At 39.0% G+C, this 20,006-nt stretch overlaps 1 protein-coding gene across 2 annotated transcripts in view; it reads left to right on the forward strand.

Annotated features, from left to right (window-relative positions):
• Nucleotides 1-20,006, forward strand: part of LOC126355142 (vacuolar protein sorting-associated protein 8 homolog) — a 204,863-nt gene that overhangs the window by 21,348 nt on the left and 163,509 nt on the right. For both annotated transcript variants that reach the window (XM_050005329.1, XM_050005330.1), the window contains exon 5: nucleotides 15,653-15,877. In XM_050005329.1, coding sequence (XP_049861286.1) covers nucleotides 15,653-15,877 — 225 coding nt within the window. The remainder of the gene's footprint in view (nucleotides 1-15,652; nucleotides 15,878-20,006) is intronic.

The raw sequence follows: 20,006 nt of genomic DNA on the forward strand, positions 1-20,006 counted from the left end.
TGTGGTGACTGAAGACATCCCAAAGACTGGTATAACAACTCCATTTGGCTGATTCAAAAGTCTTTATATGACATTGGTTTGTGCAAAGCCACTCAGTCAGTGCAGAGGTTCATTGACTCTGTGCTGCAGAGACTGTCATCTTGATTTTTATACTTGGATGACATTCTCATCTATTTGGCCACAGCAGAGCAGCATCAGCAGCACCTGGTGGAGCTTTCCAAACACTTAGAAGAACACACTGTTGTTTTCAGCAAACCTCAGATAACCTTTTTTTGGCCATCTTATTTCGCCTGTAGGGCCATTGCCACTGCCAGGGAAAGTGGAAACTATCATGAAGATTCCACAGTCGGAAACCATAAAGGAGCAATGTCATTTTTTGCGGATGCTAACTTCATCAGTTACTGGGCTCAAGATGTCCCTCCCACTGGACAGATGAGATGAGCTCTGCTTTTAATGCAGCAAAGCAAAGCCTAGCAAATTCTGCATTCCTGTTACACCCTGCATTGGATGCACCACTCTTATTAGTAGTTTATGCCAGTCAGACAGTTGTTGGTGCAGCATTGCAGTAGCAAATTGATGGCATTTGGCAACCACTTCCCTTGTTTTCACATAATCTCTCTGCTTCTCAATAAAAATGAGTGCTTGTGGTTGTGAACTTATCTGTGTACGAGGCAATCAAGTATTTTTGGTCACAGTTGGAGGCAATGGAATTTAAGATATTTACTAACAAGCTGCTTATGTATGCCTTTAGACAAAACAACAAGAAATATTCACTGCGGCAGTACATCCATCTGGAATTTATTGCTCAGTTCAGCACTAATATCCACTACATTGGTGGTATAAATGAATTGGTCACCAGTAATCCTGTTACATGTTGACAGAGTGAAAAATGTTATTAATATCATTCAGCCCACAAAGGCACAGGAATCTGATATACAATTCCAAGAGTCACTGTACATGGTATTATGAAGCCTTTAATTACAACTTGTCTGCATTTCTGGTTCCGACTTGAAACAGTATTGTGATATTTCCGGTGAATAGTGTTGCCCATTTTTGCTTTGCAGTTTCCACAGACGTGATTTCGACAGCATTCACAGCCTATGCCACCCTGCCATTGGAGCACCAACTTGCCTGGTGTCAAAATGTTTTGCCTAGCCTGGTTTGCAAAAGAATCATCATGAATGGGCTTGTTTGTGCCTTCAGTGTCACTACAGTAAAACAGCCTGTCGTGCACATATGCCCATTGTAGAACTTCCAGACACTACAAGACACTACAATACACTTTACGCTTGTGCACATTGATGACCCGCGTCTACTTTCTCCTCCTAATGCAGTCAACATTATCTGTTGAGTGCCACTGATCACTTTACCCATTGGCTGGAAGCTATACCAGTTAACATACCGATGCAGACACTAGCCTTTGCCTTCATTTCAAATTGGATGTCTCACCGTGATTGTCTGCTTTGTAGTAATATGAACTGTGGCAGACAATTCGAGTCAGATTTAATTAATCAGCTCAGCAAATCCTTCAGTGCTCTCCATCAACGGACATCCAAGCATTTAATACCGCATTAATGTGTCATGTCACCTGATTAACAGTGGTCTTAATTAGCCATTGCACTAATTACAAAATGGACTTAAGCTCATCATCAGTGAAGCTTGTTATATGGCAAAACACTTTGACTGCCCAACAAATTCATTGATCTGAGATTTGCATAGCTACCAGACCATGGCTTATTGGAATTCATTTGTTTTCTGAGGAGCCGCTCTGCGTGCATTTGTTGCCCACATCAAGCCTCTAGACATGAAATGGCATGTACCTTTGTGTATCACAGTGTGCAAACATGCATGTGTGTTATGTTAAGTAAGGATGTTGTCAAACCCTCTAACAAGATATGTACACAGGCCCACATACGGTGATTGAAAGAGGGGAATGAACACTGCATATTGTACTAAACGATAAGACCATTACTGTCTCAATAGACAGGGTAAAACCGATGCACCTATTTCCAGAATGCTGCCTACTATTGTGCCTCAGAACTTGCCTCCATCTCAAATACAACTAATATCATACAAAACTGAAACACAACTTGACAGAAGAACGCTACTATCCAAAACAGATACACAACCTAACAGAAGAGCATACTCCAGCCACAGTGGTCAATTTCCGGCAAGATTCTTGTATGATGCTCCGCTTCTCTCTAAGTGACTGATGTAGCAAATAGACGTTAACTACTGTATTTCAAAGCTGTCAGTGAGTGCATTGGCCGGCCGCCACAGGAATTTTTGTTTCAGAGTCAGCAGTTGTTTTGTTTTTGTCAAAGTTTCATAAGAGTAGACAGTGAGAACATCTTTGCAAATACACACAAATCATTCTTAAGGTAATTTATTGCAATTTGTAAGTCTGAAGGCGTTGCTTCTTAATATTAACATGTATCTGTTAATAAATGTTTATTGTTATGGGTTATATGAATTCCAATAATTTGTATGCGATCACTGCTGATTTACCTGAACAAATTCGTAAGTAGTTTGAATGAGTATCATCAAAGCTGCTCTGACAGTATTGTACCTTCTGCTATATGCAGTGATTTAAAAATGAACTCGAGCATTAAAGATTATATGCAAATGTGATGATAAACTAAATAAATAATGGGAGTAAATTTGTTTCTTTCCCTTTTTCTGTCAGTTTACTAGTAAAATTTTCTCTTTTTCCCTTATATAACATTTTTTGTTATTATATATATCTAAAAACAAAGTTGATGTGACTTACCAAACAAATGCGCTGGCAGGTCCATGCGGATGGATGTGTGTGTGTGTGTGTGTGTGTGTGTGTGTGTGTGTGTGTGTGTGTGTGTGTGTGTGTGTGTGTGTGTGTATACCTGTCCTTTTTTCCCCTTAAGGTAAGTCTTTCCACTCCCGGGATTGGAATGACTCCTTACCGTCTCGCTTAAAACCCACATCCTTTCGTCTTTCCCTCTCCTTCCCTCTTTCCTGAAGAAGCAACCATTGGTTGCGAAAGCTTGAATTTTGTGTGTATGTTTGTGTTTGTTTGTGTATCTATCGACCTGCCAGCGCTTTTGTTTGGTAAGTCACATCAACTTTGTTTTTAGATATATTTTTCCCAAGTGGAATGTTTCCCTCTATTATATTTTTTGTTATTATGAATACATCACAAGCAAGGTAGGTATTAAAATGGGACATGTTGTACCTATTTGAGATTTAATGAGTGGTTAGATGCATACAACAACCTTCTAAGCAACCAGACTGGAATAAATATCTGAATATGTATGTATACAGGATCCTCACAAGTTACATCAGAGGTAAAATTGACTGATCAAGCTCTATTATTCAACTCTCCTCCAGCTGTTATAGGCCAGTTATCCACTGTCAAGGTACCATTTATGCTGTATAAGCCATTTTTGTGGTTATTAGAGGTTGCAAGATTCAATTTTTAACACACACACACACACACACACACACACACACACACACACACACACACACACCACAGGTGAACACAGCCACATTCTCTGGCCACTGAGGCCTCACTATAAGCAACTGCGCATGATACGAGATGCAATCCGGGTGTGGGGCGACGGCAGTGGTGGGGAACAATTATGATTGGAAATAAGTAGAGGAGGGGGGGGGGGGGAGGAGACTGTTGGGAAGTTGGTGGAGTAGAGGGATAAAAGACTACGTAGTGCTGGAGTGGGAGCAGCGAGGGGATAGGTGAGTGAAGGACAGGGACTAATGAAGGTTGAGACTAGGGACTTATGGGGACGTAGGATATATTGCAGAGAGAGTTCCCACCTGCGCAGTTACGATAGCTGGTGTTGGTAAAAAGGATCCAGATAGTGCAGGCAGTGAAGCAATCACTGAAGTGAAGAATATTGTGTTGGCCAACATGCAGGGCAACTGGGTGGATCAGCTGTCTCTTGGTCACAATCACAGATAACCATGTCTTTGGTGGGTTAGGTGGTGCTTGTTAGTGGACTGGAGTAGGTGATAGTAGGAGGACATATGCAACAGGCCTTGCATCTAGGTCTGCTACAGAGATATGAGCTATGAGTCAAAGGGTTGGGAGCAGGGGTTGAGTAGGAGTGGAAGAACAAATGAAGTATGTGTAAACAACATAGTCACAGGGAATAGGGCCGGTAGTGAAAGGCAAAAAAAAGCTGAAAATTATGTGAAAACACTATGAGATCAGAAATAAAAATAAATAAAAGGACGATAATCTGGGTTGCAGACAGGTGGACAACAGATATGATTGGATTCAGTTAGATTGGTATATGCATACTAGAATAAGAGAGGAGAAGGAGCGGGAGGGGAGGGGGAGTTGAAGGGAAGAGGTACAAAAAGTTTCTATGGCACAGGAAGGTACGGAAAATAATGTACAAAAATATGTGAGAGTGAGGCAGGAAGAATGACCAATTTGAAGGCTGAGGGTTAATTATACCAATGGGAGTAATGTGGCTCATGAGATGCTGCACCAACAATCAGCATTGTCACGTAGCTGTGTGCTATATACAGACAAGATGGCTGATACAGTGAGGCTCGTAAAGACTGTTTGTGTAGTTCAGTTAGAGAGATAATAGGTGAATCACGGGAAACAAGAGAGAGAAAGGATAAACACTAAGTAACGTGTTAAAGAGTAGTAACAAAGGAAAGTAGCATTGGGTTGCGGGATGGAAGAAAAGCTGTTAGACATAATCAAAGAATGCAGAATCCATGATAGAATAATGACAGTATTGTGAAAAGATAGAGGCTACTTACTGTGTAGAGGAGATGTTGAGTTGCAGGCAAGCACAACAAGCAGAGTACTAAACATGTAAGCAGAAAACACACACACACACACACACACACACACACACACACACACACACACACACTCATGCAGTCACACTTGAGCAGTGTCTCCTGCCACTGAGGCCCCACTGCAAGCAACTACACACGTTGGTAGAAGCAATGTGGGTGGTTTGGATGAAGTGGTTCTTGTGGGAGTTGCACTTTACCATCTCACACCCCTACCCTACCAGATAGGTGGAAAGAATACATTGAAAGCCTCTATGAGGGTGAAGATTTGTCTGATGTGATAGAAGAAGAAACAGGAGTCGATTTAGAAGAGATAGGGGATCCAGTATTAGAATCGGAATTTAAAAGAGCTTTGGAGGACTTACGGTCAAATAAGGCAGAAGGGATAGATAACATTCCATCAGAATTTCTAAAATCATTAGGGGAAGTGGCAACAAAACGACTATTCACGTTGGTGTGTAGAATATATGAGTCTGGCGACATACAATCTGACTTTCGGAAAAGCATCATCCACACAATTCCGAAGACGGCAAGAGCTGACAAGTACGAGAATATCGCACAATCAGCTTAACAGCTCATGCATCGAAGCTGCTTACAAGAATAATATACAGAAGAATGGAAAAGAAAATTGAGAATGCGCTAGGTGACGATCAGTTTGGCTTTAGAAAAAGTAAAGGCATGAGAGAGGCAATTCTGACGTTACGGCTAATAATGGAAGCAAGGCTGAAGAAAAATCAAGACACGTTCATAGGATTTGTCAACCTGGAAAAAGCGTTCGACAATATAAAATGGTGCAAGCTGTTCGAGATTCTGAAAAAATTAGGGGTAAGCTATAGGGAGAGACGGGTCATATACAATATGTACAACAACCAAGAGGGAATAATAAGAGTGGACGATCAAGAACGAAGTGCTCGTATTAAGAAGGGTGTAAGACAAGGCTGTAGCCTTTCGCCCCTACTCTTCAATCTTGTACATCGAGGAAGCAATGATGGAAGTAAAAGAAAGGTTCAGGAGTGGAATTAAAATACAAGGTGAAAGGATATCAATGATAAGATTCGCTGATGACATTGCTATCCTGAGTGAAGGTGAAGAAGAATTAAATGATCTGCTGAACGGAATAAACAGTCTAATGAGTACACAGTATGGTTTGAGAGTAAATCGGAGAAAGACGAAGGTAATGAGAAGTAGTAGAAATGAGAACAGCGAGAAACTTAACATCAGGATTGATGGTCATGAAGTTAAGGAATTCTGCTACCTAGGCAGTAAAATAACCAATGACAGACGGAGCAAGGAGGACATTAAAAGCAGACTCGATATGGCAAAAAAGGCATTTCTGGCCAATAGAAGTCTGCTAATATCAAATACCGGCCTTAATTTGAGGAAGAAATTTCTGAGGATGTATGTTTGGAGTACAGCATTGTATGGTAGTGAAACATGGACTGTGGGAAAACCGGAACAGAATAGAATCGAAGCATTTGAGATGTGGTGCTATAGACGAATGTTGAAAATTAGGTGGACTGATAAGGTAAGGAATGAGGAGGTTCTACACAGAATCGGAGAGGAAAGGAATATGTGGAAAACACTGATAAGGAGAAGGGACAGGATGATAGGACATCTGCTAAGATATGAGGGAATGACTTCCATGGTACTAGAGGGAGCTGTAGAGGGCAAAAACTGTAGAGGAAGACAGAGATTGGAATACATCAAGCAAATAATTGAGGACGTAGGTTGCAAGTGCTACTCTGAGATGAAGAGGTTAGCACAGGAAAGGAATTCGTGGTGGGCCGCATCAAACCAGTCAGTAGACTGATGACAAAAAAAAACAACCCCCTACCCTACTGTTCCTCCCCATCCACACCCTAGCCTCTTCTTTGCCCCCACCACTCAGATTTCTTTTCCCCTCATGTGCTCACAGTCTGGCCTCAGAGGGCAGAGACAACAGTCACATGTGTGTGTGTGTGTGTGTTGTGAATGTGTGTTGTCTACTTTAGAAGAAAGTCTTTTGGCTGAAGGCTTCTATGTTTAACAGTCGATCTGTTGAGCCTGTCTGCATCTCAACATCTCTATATAATGATTAGCAATCTTTCCTTTTCATAATATTGTAATTATTCCATCCTGTATTTTCTTTTCCAATTGTTTGTTTTATTTTTATTCGGTGTTTGATACTCTCGATCACTTCTGCTCTTTGTTGGAGATATCTCTCCACATATCATATATATCACCTTAGTGTGATGGACTCCATCAGTGTCAGAATAGGTAATTTGCAGCCTGCCTTCAGTGTACTTGCACCCTGTAATCATGTTCCAGCAGTATGCTCTTGTTCAAAATTGAAGTCTCCTGTTCCTTCCATTTGCTGTTCGTTTACTTTCCCTTGGCTCTTAAACTCTTTAGGTCAGAAGCCAGAAGTATTCCGCACTTCAGATTTCACAAATCCGTGTGTGCAATGATGTAGGACTGGCATTAGTGTTGCTGTTGTTGAAATTGTCTTTTGTTCTGTAGTGCTGTGTTTGAGCTTTCTGAGGAAAAAGCCATTTCAATTTACCCAAAATAATTAAGTAGATTTTTATGTCTGCAGTTTTATTTTAAATCAGTAACTCCTCTGAATGAAGAACAACACACAGCTACCACTTACTTGGTTGCTTCTGTATCCCACGCCTGTCTCCTCCACAAAGGGATTTTATATGTGGACTGGAGCTAATTCCCTCTGATATCTGGAAGAACTGAAGAAAACTTGAAAGAATAGTAAACCTGAAAAAATTTCACATACAGATACTTCATACACAACTTGTGTACCACTTATTTACTTCCTCCTTTGTAGTAATAAACAATAGTTGCAAGGCACAAATGATGAGTTTTGCCTTCTTACCAGTGCACTTTGTTTCATAACACAATGAATTTCCATTCATGTAGTAACTGGGTTTATGTTAATACTGAATGGATAAGTGGCATGCATATGGATAATGAGAAGCAATTGTTATTCTGGGACACTCTTGTCATGGGTAGTTGTTTTTATTTACATGTCAGTGCCTAAATTTTGAGTGCTGTCTGCTGTGCAGTTTGGCACTTGAACAGTTAGTGATATTATAGAGAGACTGTGCTTCTCACAAAAATTCTGACTATAGTGCCAGAAACAAGGAACTAGCAATGATTATCGGGTTTATTAATGGCAAAGAAAAATTCTTAGTTTATTTTCTTGATAGATACATTGCATAACATCAGTGTTTACTTTATCAAAAAATTAATGTTAAATGTTGCGGATTCAAGTTAGCTTCTAACCTCTGTAGAGAAAAATGGAGAAAGAGGAGTTGCCACATTTGTCAGAAACTGTTTTGATTTCAAGAAAATTGAATTAGTAAATTTTGCTCAGATGAGCATTTAGAAGCATGTGCAATAGTAGTAGTATTTCATGATAAGTCCTTTATAATATTAGATATATACAGATCACCTTCAGGAAATTTTAACTTCTTCATAAAAAAATCTGTAAGTTCTGCTGTCCCATCACATAGGGGGGGGGGGGGGGGGGTAATAGTGGTTGCTGGTGATATTAATATGGATTTATTGAAAAGCTCTGCCAGTGAAAAATTCCTGCAGTCAGTAACATTATCATTTAATTTAGTTCGTACTGTGAACTTCAAAAATAGGGTACGTAAATGCTCTGAGACTGCTGTTGATGATATCTTTGTAGTCAAATTTCTGCTACTGGCAGTTTGGGGTTATCAGGTTTGGTGAACAGTGCAATGTAGTATCTTAGACAAGTCTTTAAAAGTAACTTCAGTAAAATGGAAATGACGTGTCTCCAAAGGATTAGCATCCATCATAAAATCCTTAAAATCTTAAGTATTCTAGTGGTTCTGATAACGTATCAATGAAGTTAATCAGAAAGTGCTCATGCGAGTTGAGTTCTATCTTAAGTTATTTGTGTAATCAATCTCTCATCAGTGGAACATTTCCAGACTGGCTAAAATATGCTGAAGTTAAGCCTCTTAACAAGAAGGGAGATAAAGAGATACCATCAAACTATTGACCAATTTAACTTTTGCTGGCTTTCTCAAAACTATTTTAAAAGCTTGTGTTGAAGTGTCTCCTTAAGCATCTGACTGCAAATAATATATTGTCCAAGTCACAGTTTGAATTTCTGACGGGTTCTGACTTAGAGAAAGCTATTTTCATTTACAGTGAGAATGTACTTAATTCATTACATAATAAATTAGAGGCTACTGGCATTTTCTGTGACCTGTCAAAAGCCTTTGACAGTGCGAACCACACCATTCTCTTAAGTAAATTAGATTATTATGGTGTCATTGGCTGTGCTGTGAAATGGTTTCTTATCTAATTAAAAGGAAACAAAGGGTGTCATTGCAAAATAGCTGTGCAGTAAGCAGTCAAGTCTTCATCTGATTGGGAATTAATTACATGTGGTGTTCCTCAAGATTCCATCTTGGGTCCATTGCTGTTTCTTGTGTACATTAATGATCTCTCGTCTGTTACATTGCCAGATGCTAAGTTTGTTTTGCTTGCAGGTGATACAAACATTGCAATAACTAGCAAGTCAAGTACAGATTTAGAAATAGCTGCTAATCAAATTTTCACTGACATTAATAAATGGTTTAAAGCTAATTCACTGTCATTAAACTTTGAAAAGACCCACTATATGCAATTCAGAACCTATAAGAGATTTCCTTCCAACATGTGTGTAACATATGCAGATCGAAGAAGTTGACTGTGTTAAATTTCTGGGATTACAACTCAATAAATTCAGTTGGGAAGATAATACCACAGAATTGCTTAAGCACCTAAACAAGTCTGTATTTGCAGTGAGAATGTCTGATGTAAAGGATATAAATATAAAAAAACTTGCATACTTCGCTTATTTTCATTCTATCATGTCTTACGGAATCATGTTCTGAGTTAACTCATCAAACCGAGTGAAACTTTTTAGCGTGTTACAAGAATCAGTTGTGGTGTAAATTCAAGAACACCATGTAGAAACCTGTTTAAGGAACTTTGCATTCTAACCACTGCTTCTCAGTATATTTAATCTTTAATTAAATTTGTTGCAAGTAATATACCTCTATTTCCAACCAATAGCTCAATAGATACTATCAATATTAGGAATAAGAACAATCTACATAAAGACCTAAAATTACTTACCTTGGTCCCAAAAGGAGTCCAATATTCAGGAACACACATTTTCAATAAATTGCCAGCAACCATTAAAAACTTAGGGTTTTTTTTTTTTTTTGATAAAGTACAGTTTAAACAGAGTTTGGAAGACTTTTTGATAGCCAACTCCTTCTACTGTATAGATGAATATCTTAACAGAGACTGTTGGGCCAGCGTAAGTAAAAATGTCTGTTACATTTCAGTTTTGACAGCACTTTGTCACAACAGTCAAGATTCGGTATTTTGTGTATGATAAATCTATTAATAGTGCATACCAATGTTTCATTCTTGCAGCATATTCTGTAAATATTAGCTGTTCCAGTTTACTGTATTGTATTCACCTGGTTTGACAATCTCCTGACAAATAACCAGGATAGTAAGTATTATATTCAAATGTTTTATGTTATTCTTTCTGTCATGTTCCACATCCACAAAAATCATCTCATTTTTTGGGTCTGTGGAATGAAAACTGAATCTAATCCAATATAATATAATCTAACCTAATCCTACATATATACAAACTTGACAAATAATATTTAGAAGGTATAGATAGTGCCTATTTGGTTTGTGTCTCATTTTGTTTCTAATTGCCATATAACACCCAAAACGTTTTTCTCCTTAAATAGAGCTGACTTTTTCATTGCTGAAATAATTCTCATTAAAACATTTTTATCTCTATACACACTTGTTTATGCAAAGTTTGGGTTTCTTCTTACAGGTACTGTAAAATCAAAATTACATTTTGCATTCAGATATTTTTTCTGTCTTGTGAGAGAACATTTCTAAAAAAAAATCAAGTCATCATGCAATATTTAATATGCATCACTAAAAATCAAACAATAAAATAAAGATTAGGAAGATATAAACTGCTAAAATCCAGTATTACAACTTGAGTGAGTGTCACAAAAACTGCCTTACCTTCCAATGTCAGCAGATGATACCATTGTTTCCCATAATCATCAGCACTCTACAGTTTCTTTGTGTGCAGTCTTCAGGATACTAATGATTTTAGTACTTATCACAGTGAATTGATAATTGGCATCACCAACCCACTCCTTAAATGGTTGTTTAGTGATGTACATGCCGATGTGTGAAGTGCCTCTTTACAACGGTTGATGATGACTAGAAAGTCGCTTGTGTAACACAAACATAAAGGAGTAATCATTTGAGTATGAATGTTGCAGTCCACCCCCACCCTCACCCACTCCCTCATAACTTCTTATTAGTACTGCTTCATTTCAGTGTAGAATATTACAATGTGCCTGGTATGAATTGATCTTTTTTTTATTTTTTTCATAAATTGGTTGTATATTTTATGGTGTTACAAGAAAGAATGAAAGGAAATACTTAGGTCAGAGTGACTGGAGGGTAGTGCTTGGATGTAATGAATGCAGTCACTGTCCAGTGCAACCCGTGCACTCCACATTCATTCATTTAATCCCCCCTGTGTGTTACCACATATAACATGCAACTGTTCACATTTATCCTGGAAATTCAGGACATGTGAGGGGCCGAAGTGTTCCCTGCTGCATCAACACTGAGATTCTGTAATGGTCCACCCCCATGATGTTTTCAAAGATGTCATAATCCTTGTGCAGACGTGACACTTAGGATGTGGTTGCTCTTGATGTGAGATGGTAAGAAACAAAGATGCCTAAGGCTCTCAGTGCTACAAAATAATCAGTCAGATTTAAATTTGAGATGCCAGAGATTTTTCTTTAATTAGCACATAAATCATGTAGCAGCAAAACCTGAGCTTCTATCAGAACACTTTACAAAAACATGCCTGCAAAGTTACGGGTAATACAGCCCATGTTTGAAACAATAATAAGTCTTCTACATTAAATGCTTCATAGTAAACTGAAAATCCTCATCTCCTGGCATGTAATGACATGCAGATTACTAATGAGATCAATGCCACCCTGGAAGCTAATAATTAACTTCTCCAATCAGGGACTGAAAGCAAACAGCATGAGAGTAAAGGTGTGATAAGCAAATTTAGCAGATTAATTAGAGGATTAAAACATGAAATGTTTGTTTTTACTACAGTACCTTTTATAAAAAATTATGAATCTCAGTGTTGATTGGACTGGTCATGGACATGACTCAGTTATTTAAGTGGAAGGAGGGGAGAATCAATTTTCTTGCAATTCTTGGTAGTCATGTGTCATTATGCATGGCAGATGCTGGGTCAGTATAGTGCGTCACCTCAGAGCTGTGCGGCAGTGAGTCAGTAACTTTCACCAGTCTTCCATGCATTTGCTGTGAGGCCCCAGAATAGTCTCTGTGAACTGATTGTTGTGGCTTTCGTAACCATAACAGTGTCATAATGGTGTTAGGAGATAGAGATTGGGCAAAAAAAAAAATTGTAATTTTCCGTTGAGTGCTTCCTTTCTAAGTGATGGACCATAAGGGTTCATCCACTTAACATGGAACAGAAAAAGAATAAGTGAAAAAGTGATGAACATTAGGGTGGGAGTAAGGATCAGAATCAGTCAGCAGACTAAGTAAATAATGGTTGAAAGAACCTCGATGTCTTCTTACTTTCACACTATCTCACCAACTGTCCTTCACTTCTCATCGCTCCCCTTAGGTCACAGACTCCTCAAATGTTTTGTCCTCTCAACATTGTTATTGGCCATCTAAATTTGTAGTGACACCCAATGAGTAATCGCCATGTTTTGACCACGCCTCCCAGTGCACACTGAAATTTATCTTGCAGGGACTGATGTGTGACTTGGGAACTGGCATTTTTCTCAAGTGTTCACTTTCAAGGCTGTTCTCATGTTTCTCCACATTCCTTAGTTGCTGTGAAAGCATCTGCACAACACTTCTTTATAACAGCTCTCTCTGTCTGAGGCCTGGATGATATTTCATTTGTGCTTTGCCTAAGAATTTGCTGGCATTTGTGACGTATAAGCAACCTTCTCACTGTCTTGTAAACAGTTTTGTACACAACTTGTCACTTCGTCCTCTGTTCCATAGGTACATATGCCTCGCTGTGTGCATTCTTGGTGCCTTGTGTCTACCCCCTATCTCAGTGTCTACAGGAATCCATGAATTATGAGCATGTTTCTCACTTGTTAAGGCAGGCCAAACAGCTGCAGCCAGCCCAGAGTTTCACATGCCTCAACATGTGCATTGTTGATGCTATCGTGTTTACGTGCAATCACATTGGCTGCAGAGGTCCACAAATTATCAGCACATTTCTCATTTGTCACCAAGGCGTTCACAGGATGTCCATTCTTAAGCAAGTTGAGGGCATCTGCAAGCCTATCCCCTCTATTGGTGCAGAATGTGCCCTTACCTGCATCTCTGACAGTTGATGTTTGAGTCCAACTTTCCCCTCTTTGTTGGCCTCTGTCACTGGGAGCTGGTGAAAGTATCTTCCAGTGGAAGTATTTTAACATTGTAGGAATTGTGTTCACAAAAATAATTTACACATTTTCTGCTGTGATCTTCTCTGTCTTGCATGCAGAGTAGTGATTACTTTAGATGAGCTCCAGTAGCTGGTGTTGCCCAGGATGCCACACAGAGAGATTGGCTGTGTACCTTGTTGATTTTCATAGCAATGAAAATGACTTTAAAACATCTGCTCCATGAGAAAGTTGAGTTGTGCTTTGTAATCAGTATTCGATACACAGAACTTCAATAAATGGAACTTTAATATGTCTGTCAAACTTGAGTAGGAACTAAATGATATTCTGTTAGCATTTTTAATTCATTTCTTCAAGCAAATTTTCACAAACTTTGTATTTTTCCCGTATGAAAAGATGATGAGTTGCACCATGGAGAATTTGTCTTCCATTGTTTCAGCTCAGTTTTCACTCTTTCAAGTAGGGCTGTATTTGAGCACGGCTCGAACTGTTTGAACAGTTTACATTACAGTTCAGGAAATCTCAGGTTCTGTTTAATTGTTTGATCGCTCCACTATGTAATGACTTTGTTGGGTACTATGTCCACAACCTGCATTAACATTTGTAAAACACTGTGGATCTTAACCTTCAAGCAGGTGCCCTATTTTTTTTTTTATCATGCAAGTAGTGTGGCGTACTTCATGCATGTGTCATGAATAGCTGTATTTATGTTACCAGCGTAATCATGTATGAGCAGTATCACCATTCAATCTCAATGTAATGAAACAATGATAAAATAGATTTAAATTATACAAACTGAATCATTGTTTGAATAGTAATAAAATATACTTTAATTATTTCACTTGGTTGGCACATACAAGTGTTACAGCACAGTAATGAACCATTCAAAGCATTAAACAGTGCAGTTGCTTCAGATACCAGCCATCTGCTTATTGAATTGTTAATTGTCTTGTAGTCAAGTGTCTCATAGTGGGATTGTGGTAATTTTGGTGCATGAATTGTAAATTTTTTCACACCTAGCTCGGCGTTATAAAATAAACACTGCTGCTGACTTTGTCATATGACAACACAACTTTTCACACTGTTAGCCAAAGAAATAATGAAGGAATAGTTATTTGCTCACAACTGGAAAACAATAATGAAAAGGTATAAGATAATGTTATTTGTAGTTGGGGGCGCACTTTATACCCAAATGCACACACTCAAGTGTTAATAATAAAAATATGTGAAACACAGACTAAAATATCTTCTAGGGTGTATGTCATATGTAGCAGTGGCAGCTAATCAATAAATAAAAGTTTGCAATAAACGTTTGTCAGATTCTCGTGCTTTCACTCATCCCATGCTCTATCTCGAAGACATGTATTGCCACTGTAATTTATTCTGGCGATAGAAATTGCAGTTAGTTTACTACAGTGTATTTCATTTGTTAGGCATTAATTTTCCATTAATTTTCTTCATTGTTTCATCTTAACATAGAAATTTGAAGTAAATTAGCCAGTAATCTTTAGAGATTTTTGGTAACAACCTTTCCCCTTTATGTATTCCATACATATACAGCATGTTATGTAGACTGTCATCTTGCTTGTATCTTGAAGGTAAAGTGTGCAAAGTTTCGTCAAGACCAGAATAAAACAAGAGATTTGTATGACTTATATGCATACATTCTTCTTCATATATAAATCGTTCTATAAGATGTGCAGCTCAGTTCCTAATCGTGCGGCTCATAATGTGAACTGTACTGCATCGCCCGTCATACTCGACTAGACTGTCAGTCTAGGGCTCCTGCACCAGGCTGTGGTGGTCAGCACAAATCACTTCACTCAGCACACATGTTTAAGCAGGAGCCAAAAATGCACAAAGCACTTCACCTGACAATCGTTATTCTGATGTGAATGAAATTTGTTGTTATAATGACATCAGGTGTGATTTGATGATAACTTGCTACTGAGAGGATATTTAGCATTATAGACAATTAATTCTGAGGTATGTTTTATAAAATATTAGTAAATTAAAATTAAAGATTTGCTCCACTGGCTCCTGTCGTGGCAGCCAATCAGAATATACTCTTCCTGGACTGGCATAACTTGTCACGGAATTGGTTCCCACCACACCATCTGTTGGCCTCCACTTTTTACGTCACAGTTTAGCTTATGCGATCTCAACGAAACTGTTAAGTGAAACTTGGGGTAGAATATCGTGGCTTTTAAAGCCAGATATAACACAATTTGTGAAGTATTGTTTTTCTTATCTTTGTTTGTCTTGCATTAGAGCTTGTGGTAACATCTGAACATTATCAGTTTACAGATTCACCAACTCTTGCACTTTGCAGCGACAGTGGAGGATCTGTGTTCGAACTAAATTTCCGGAGGACGATGGGTATGCGAGGATGTGATTCAAAATGCCTTTTTTCGGGAAGCAGGGGGGAAGTGGTGTGCATAGAACCTCTGCTCCTCCATCATCAGCAGCTGTCATCACATCCACTGCAGGGAGTCATCCTCATAGCAATGGCCACACTTTCAAAAGTAAGTTTCGCCCAATAAAATTCAGAACATAATTGACGTAGAATAAATCAGTAATTTCTTATTGCTTGACACTATACTTAACAGGTTATATGGGGGATATGTGACATGTTTTATGTTGTTGCTCTTGTTAATCTTTCAAGAAGAAAAAAGGCTGTTATGTACAACTTTCTCAAACAGGCGAACAACAGAGTATGGATAAAAACCTGTAATGTTTGCTGATTACACAAGCATACTAATCAAACACCCAAACACTGCCATAGCCGATACAGCTCAGATGATAGCCCAGTGGACCTATAGCTGCTACATAACACAGAGGCTCATAATACGTAATTTCAAACCCTGCTAACATAAAATATAGGCATTAATGATCATACACCAAATGAAACATTGTGCATAAAATTCCTTTGGGGTCCAATTTTTTAAAAACTGAGTCAATACATAGATAAACTAGTTAAAGGTCAGTTCAGCACCTTATGATGTTAAAAGTATCTGTGTCAACCTAGTGATGAGTGCTTTATTTTGCATACTTTTGGTCCTTGGTGTCTTACAGAGTTATTGTTCAGGGAAATACATCTAAAATGAAGTAATTATTCATCAGAAATTAGCTTTAAGAATAATACTTAACGTAGATCACTGCATGCCTTGCTCCAGTCTCATTTAATTCTTACTCACTTTCCAGTACATTTAATTTTTGTTTTTGCTGCTGATGATAAGTATCCATTTCAGCTGAACTTTTATTTGCACAAACACTGTACAAGATTTTATGTATATAAACTGAGGCAACAAGCAGAAATTTGTACCAGGGCCAGAAATTGAACCCGGGTCTCCAGGTTACTAGACAGGTGTGCTAGCCACTAAGTCACATTAGCAGAGTAGTTCATACAACTGCAAGGACTATCATAACATGCTTCTCTCCTTGGTCCATATTCTCATTGCTGCTCCTGTCTACTTTAAATTCCCCCTCCTGTGAGAGATCAGTAAAACCTCTGAAATTGCCATTTCATTTGTATAGCCATGAACATATTATAAAAAGGATAGTTGCTACTCACTACATCTACCTACATCTACATCTACGTACATACTCCGCAATCCACCATACGCTGCGTGGTGGAGGGTACCTCGTATCACAACTAGCACCTTCTCTCCCTGTTCCACTCCCAAACAGAACAAGGAAAAAATGACTGCCTATATGCCTCTGTACGAGCCCTAATCTATCTTATCTTATCTTTGTGGTCTTTCCGCAAAATATAAGTTGGCGGCAGTAAAATTGTACTGCAGTCAGCCTCAGATGCTGGTTCTCTAAATTTCCTCAGTAGCGATTCACGAAAAGAACGCCTCCTTTCCTCCAGAGACTCCCACCCAAGTTCCTGAAGCATCTCCGTAACACTCATGTGATCAAATCTACTAGTAACAAATCTAGCAGCCTGCCTCTGAATTGCTTCTATGTCCTCCCTCAATCTGACCTGATAGGGATCCCAAACGCTCAAGCAGTACTTAAGAATAGGTTGTATTAGTGTTTTATAAGCAGTCTCCTTTACAGTTGTAACCACATCTTCCCAAAATTCTACCAATCAACTGAACACGATTATCCGCCTTCCCCACAACTGCCATTACATGCTTGTCCCACTTCATATCGCTCTGCAATGTTACGCCCAAATATTTAATTGACGTGACTGTATCAAGCGTTACACTACTAATGGAGTATTCAAACATTACGGGATTCTTTTTCCTATTCATCTGCATTAATTTACATTTATCTACATTAAGAGTTAGCTGCCATTCTTTACACCAATCACAAAGTCATCTTGTATCCTCCTACAGTCACTCTACGACGACACCTTCCCCTACACCACAGCATCATCGGCAAACAGCCGCACATTGCTATCCACTCTATCCAAAAGCTCATTTATGTAGATAGAAAACGACAACAGACCTACCACACTTCCCTGGGGCACTCCAGATGATACCCTCACCTCCGATGAACACTCACCATTGAGGACAACGTACTGGGTTCTATTACTTAAGAAGTCTTCGAGCCACTCACATATTTGGGAACCAATCCCATATGCTCGCACCTTAGTTAGGAGTCTGCAGTGGGGCACCGAGTCAAACGCTTTCTGGAAGTCAAGGAATATGGCATCCGTCTGATACCCTTCATCCATGGTTCGCAAGATATCATGTGAAAAAAGGGCGAGTTGCGTTTCACAGGAGCGATGCTTTCTAAAGCCGTGCTGATGCATGGAAGCAACTTCTCTGTCTCAAGGAAATTCATTATATTCGAACTGAGAATACGTTCAAGAATCCTGCAACAAACCTATGTTAAGGATATTGGTCTGTAATTTTGAGGATCCGTCCTTCTACCCTTCTTATATACAGGCGTCACCTGCGCTTTTTTCCAGTCGCTTTACGTTGCACAAGAGATTCGTGATAAATACAAGCTACGTAAGGAGCCAGTGCAGTAGAGTGCTCTCTGTAAAACCAAATGGAAACCCCATCAGGACCTGGCGATTTATTTATTTATTTATTTATTTATTTATTTATTTATTTTCAACCCATTCAGCTGCTTCACAATCCCAGAGATGTCTATCACTATCTCCTCCATACGGGAATCTGTACGAGGCTCAAAGGCGGCATGTTTGTACGATCCTCCTGCGTGAAAGATTTCTCAAATGCTAAATTTAAAATTTCAGCTTTGGTTTTGCTGTCTTCCGTTGCCAGGCCAGACTGGTCAGTGAGTGACTGGATGGAAGCCTTCGACCCGCTTACTGATTTTACGTAAGAACAGAATTTCCTTGGGTTTTCAGCAAGACCTTTTGCTAAGTTATGACTTTGGTAGTGGTTGTATGCGTCGCACATCGCTCTTTTTACAGCAGCACGAATCTCTACTAACTTGTACCTGTCCTTCTCCTGATCTTTCTTGTACCGTGAGTGCAACTGTCTTTGCTTCCTGAGCATTCTCCGAATTGCTTTGTTAAACCACGGTGTGTCTTTTCTGTCCATAACCCACTTTTTTGGCACATACTTCTCCAATGCGTGATTTACAATGTGTTCAAAATTTGCCCATAATTCTTCCTCATCCATCATACTGGAAGTAAATGAAGTCAATTAATTTACTAAGTGGGATGCTAACGACTGCTTATCTGCTCTTTCTAGTAAGAATACTTTCCTAGCCTTCTTGACCGACTTTTTAAGTTTCGTAACCATAGTCATAATGACATCATCATGATCACTAATCCCCGTCTCAACACTGACACCGTTGATGAGGTCTGGTTTGTTCGTGGCTGCCAGATCTAAAATATTTCCATTACGCGTTGGCTGTCGATTTAGCTGCTCAAGACAGTTTTTGGATAATGTGTTCAAAAGTAATACACACGGCAGCTTGTCTGTACCACCTGTAATGAATCCATAGACATCCCAGTCTATACTAGCAGGGTGTCTATGACCCGGGACAACTGGGAGATCCGGGAAAAACCCAGGAATTTTTTAGAATTCCGGGAATTTTTCAGTGTTTTAGTTTTTTGTTAAATTTTTGTAGTTTTGACTGGTAAGAACTGATACAAAGAATATTACTGTATCCCGCTACTGCAGAATAACACTTCTACAATAAAACATAAAGAAGAGAAAAAATGAAAATAGCTTAAATTACAAAGGAAATGTGCTATGTACAACAACGATACACAGTGCTAATGCAAGCATGTGCCAACAGCAAAATGTGTCGAAGACTTCAGGAAGACTATGCAATGCTTCATAACAACAAATTGCCTCCGTTAAATTTGAAGTCACAACTGTTTACATTAGATTCGTTTTAGCAGTCACAAGCGGACTCATGCGCATGCGCAGTTGAGTCGCGTCTGAGCAGTAGATTCTCCCACTTCTGGCTAAAGGAATGTGGCTGTTGGCTGTACAAGCAGTCGCAGCAAACAGCTAGATGCTACTGGAAAAAGGGGGCGCCAAATTCCTATTCTTGAGGGGAAAAAAGCTTGTTTCACAAAGCGCTTAGCATCCAGCGCACGTTGGTCTATCGATTATTCATATGATATTGAAACGCATCCCTGTTGATTTTTGAACATTTTTGAACAAATTTTATGTTGACTTCAGAATGAATCATAAGTTGATTTTTTGAATGCGT

Source organism: Schistocerca gregaria, chromosome 3 (genome assembly GCF_023897955.1).
Source record: "Schistocerca gregaria isolate iqSchGreg1 chromosome 3, iqSchGreg1.2, whole genome shotgun sequence".
In the NCBI taxonomy this organism is placed as follows: Eukaryota; Metazoa; Arthropoda; class Insecta; order Orthoptera; family Acrididae; genus Schistocerca; species Schistocerca gregaria.